Source organism: Aptenodytes forsteri, unplaced genomic scaffold (genome assembly GCF_000699145.1).
Source record: "Aptenodytes forsteri isolate BGI_AS27 unplaced genomic scaffold, ASM69914v1 Scaffold14, whole genome shotgun sequence".
NCBI lineage: Eukaryota > Metazoa > Chordata > Aves > Sphenisciformes > Spheniscidae > Aptenodytes > Aptenodytes forsteri.
The window spans coordinates 1670904-1673281 of NW_008794457.1; the positions used below are offsets into that span (position 1 = coordinate 1670904).

Here is a 2378-nt window from a genome sequence, read left to right on the forward strand (position 1 = left end):
CCATCGGAGGGGGGGGGTGAGGTTTGGGGGAGCGTGGCGTGTCTGCAGCTGTCCCTCAAGGCAAAGTGGGGCATCAGCCTATACCTGTAAGGGGGCTGCTAGGGGGCACGGGGGAAATAAGGACAGAGATGGGGAAGGTGTGAGGAGGGCCTGGGGCGCGCCGAAGGGCAGGCAGAGGGTACAGCACGCCTCCAGCGCAGCTTGAGGTTCGACTGTGCTCAGCCCCAGGGGTGCCCCCAATAGCTCTCCAGCCCTTAACTCTGGGGTGGGGGACAGCAGGCCACCCCCGAGCCCCCAGTTCCCACCCAATTCGCTTCTCCAGCCCTGCCTGCCTTCCCTCCAGCTCTGCTGCGCCTCTCCCGCTTCCATCCATCCCATTTCTCCCTCCTTTCGCATCTCCCTCTGTGCATGCCCCCAGATAACACCCTTGCCTGTCCCCATCATCCGCCATGGGATCCCTCTCTCTGGGGTACTGGGCGGCTGGAAGAAGAGAGCGGTGCCGTGCGGGTGTCAGATGGGATGGAGCCGGCCCTGGAAAGATCCCTGGGGAGGCGATGGTGGGAAAAGAAGCAGGGGAGGGGGCCCTGGGGAGCCCGCAGCCCCCGCCAGCAGGAGGAGGGCCCGTGGCCTCCCCCTTGCTAGCTCCTAAAGGATAAAGCCTTCGCCTGAACAGGGGCTTGAACCCTGGACCCTCAGATTAAAAGTCTGATGCTCTCCCAGCTGAGCTATCCAGGCTCACGTTGGGGGTTCTGGGGGATGTTCGAGACAGGCAGTGAGGACCCCGCTTCACTGCGTCACTGAAGGGACAACACGGGAACTCGCTTTGACCTCTTCCACCCCCACCCCACCCCAACGAAGCCACCACAGTGGAGGGTAGCCTCCCACGAGGAGGAGCACCACCGGGACCTCCACCCTGCCCTGGCAGGCATAAACGCCAGGTTTATCCTCTCGGGGACAGCCAAAAGCCAGAGCGACGAGGCAGAGGAGGAGGAGAGCCCGGCCAGGGCTGTGGGTGCCGATCCCAGCAGCCTGGGAAAATAATAACCCAGCGGCAGCGGGCTCTAAACGTGATTTTCCGGAGACCAGCACCCAGCGCCAGCTCCTCAACCCGCTCAGCCGCGCCGCCTGCACACGCCGGGCTCAGCACCCGGCTTCTGGGCACGGGCTGGACCGGCCTCCCACCGGGGGACTGATCCTGACACAGGGACGCGCCCCGGGAAAGTGCCAGTGCCGTAGGGATGCGCCCGCGGGGAGGGCGAGCGGGGTGCCGTCGGGGGGGGCTGTAAAACCTCCGCCGCCCCCCCACCGCTCCCCGAGGGAGGCAGGGGGGATCCGGCCGGAGGAGAGCAGCGGCGGCGCGGGGCCCCCCGCTCGGTGGCTGTGATCGTATAGTGGTCAGTACTCTGCGTTGTGGCCGCAGCAACCTCGGTTCGAATCCGAGTCACAGCAGCGCTTTTGCCACCAGCCCGGCGCTCGGAAAGGCCGGGCTGAAGACGCGAGGGAGGCGGCGGCGGCAAGGAGGTTGGTTTGCAGAGACGCCGTGCCCTAGGAGGGGGCCACGAGCTCGGATCGGCTCCTGAAGGCCACCCTTCCTTTTCTCTTGCCCTTCATCCCAGTTCTGCGGGACGGGGACCCTCTGCTCCACGGGGAACCCACCCTGCCAGCCCGGCCCGGCCCAGCCCAGCTCAGAAGGGGCTGCGGAAGATTAAAGCCAACCCGAAATGCTCACGGCGTGGGGGAGAGCCACGGGGAGGGCCCGGTGCTGCAGAGAGCCTTGCGAGGCCGCTTCAAACACCTCGCGTGCGCTAATTGGCTTCGTTACGAGCAACTAGCGAGAGCGTCTGCCCCCCTCTCCTGAAGGGACTGGGCACAGGTTTAGTGAGCCGGGGGAAAGGAGGGGCGACCGCCTGCCTCAGGAAAGCCTTAGAAGGGAGAGCAGAGCTTGGCACGTACGGTGAGCGGGGTGCGGAGATGTTGACTGAATAAGGCCACGAGCTTAATTATCCCGATTAATTAGAGCCCGCTGCTTTTAACCCATGTCTGGTGGTGTGACCCCGCCGGTGCACCAAGACACGGCCCCGCGGCAGCCACAGGGGCACCGGAGCCCCCCCGAGGTGCACCAGGAGCTGGGTGGGGACGCCTGGGCGGCGGGGAAAAGCCCCCGGAGGCCCCAGGGTGGAGCAGAGGCCGTGGGGTGCAGAGGCCCGATGAGGCCCCCAGACCCCACAAAGACATTTGGTGGTCCCTGGATCCCCCAGAGAGGCGCTGTAAGGCCCCCAGACCCCTCAGAAAGGTGCTCGGAGGCTCCCAAATCCCTCAGAAAGGCCCTACGAGGGCCCCAGGCCCCTCAGAGAGACACACAGAGACCCCCAGCCCCC

At 66.0% G+C, this 2378-nt stretch overlaps 1 protein-coding gene and 2 non-coding genes across 3 annotated transcripts in view; 2 read left to right on the top strand and 1 right to left on the bottom strand.

Moving 5' to 3' along the window:
• Positions 1-662: 662 nt before the first annotated feature.
• Positions 663-735, bottom strand: TRNAK-UUU. Its single transcript has one exon. It is a non-coding gene; the product is annotated as a tRNA-Lys (tRNA).
• A 642-nt stretch (positions 736-1377) lies between these two features.
• On the top strand, positions 1378-1449 carry TRNAH-GUG. Its single transcript has one exon. It is a non-coding gene; the product is annotated as a tRNA-His (tRNA).
• A 587-nt stretch (positions 1450-2036) lies between these two features.
• The window catches only part of SETD6 (SET domain containing 6), a 5243-nt gene continuing 4901 nt past the window's right edge, over positions 2037-2378 (top strand). Inside the window, exon 1 of the mRNA XM_009290848.1 lies at positions 2037-2267. Within this exon, the coding sequence (XP_009289123.1) occupies positions 2037-2267 (231 nt within the window). The remainder of the gene's footprint in view (positions 2268-2378) is intronic.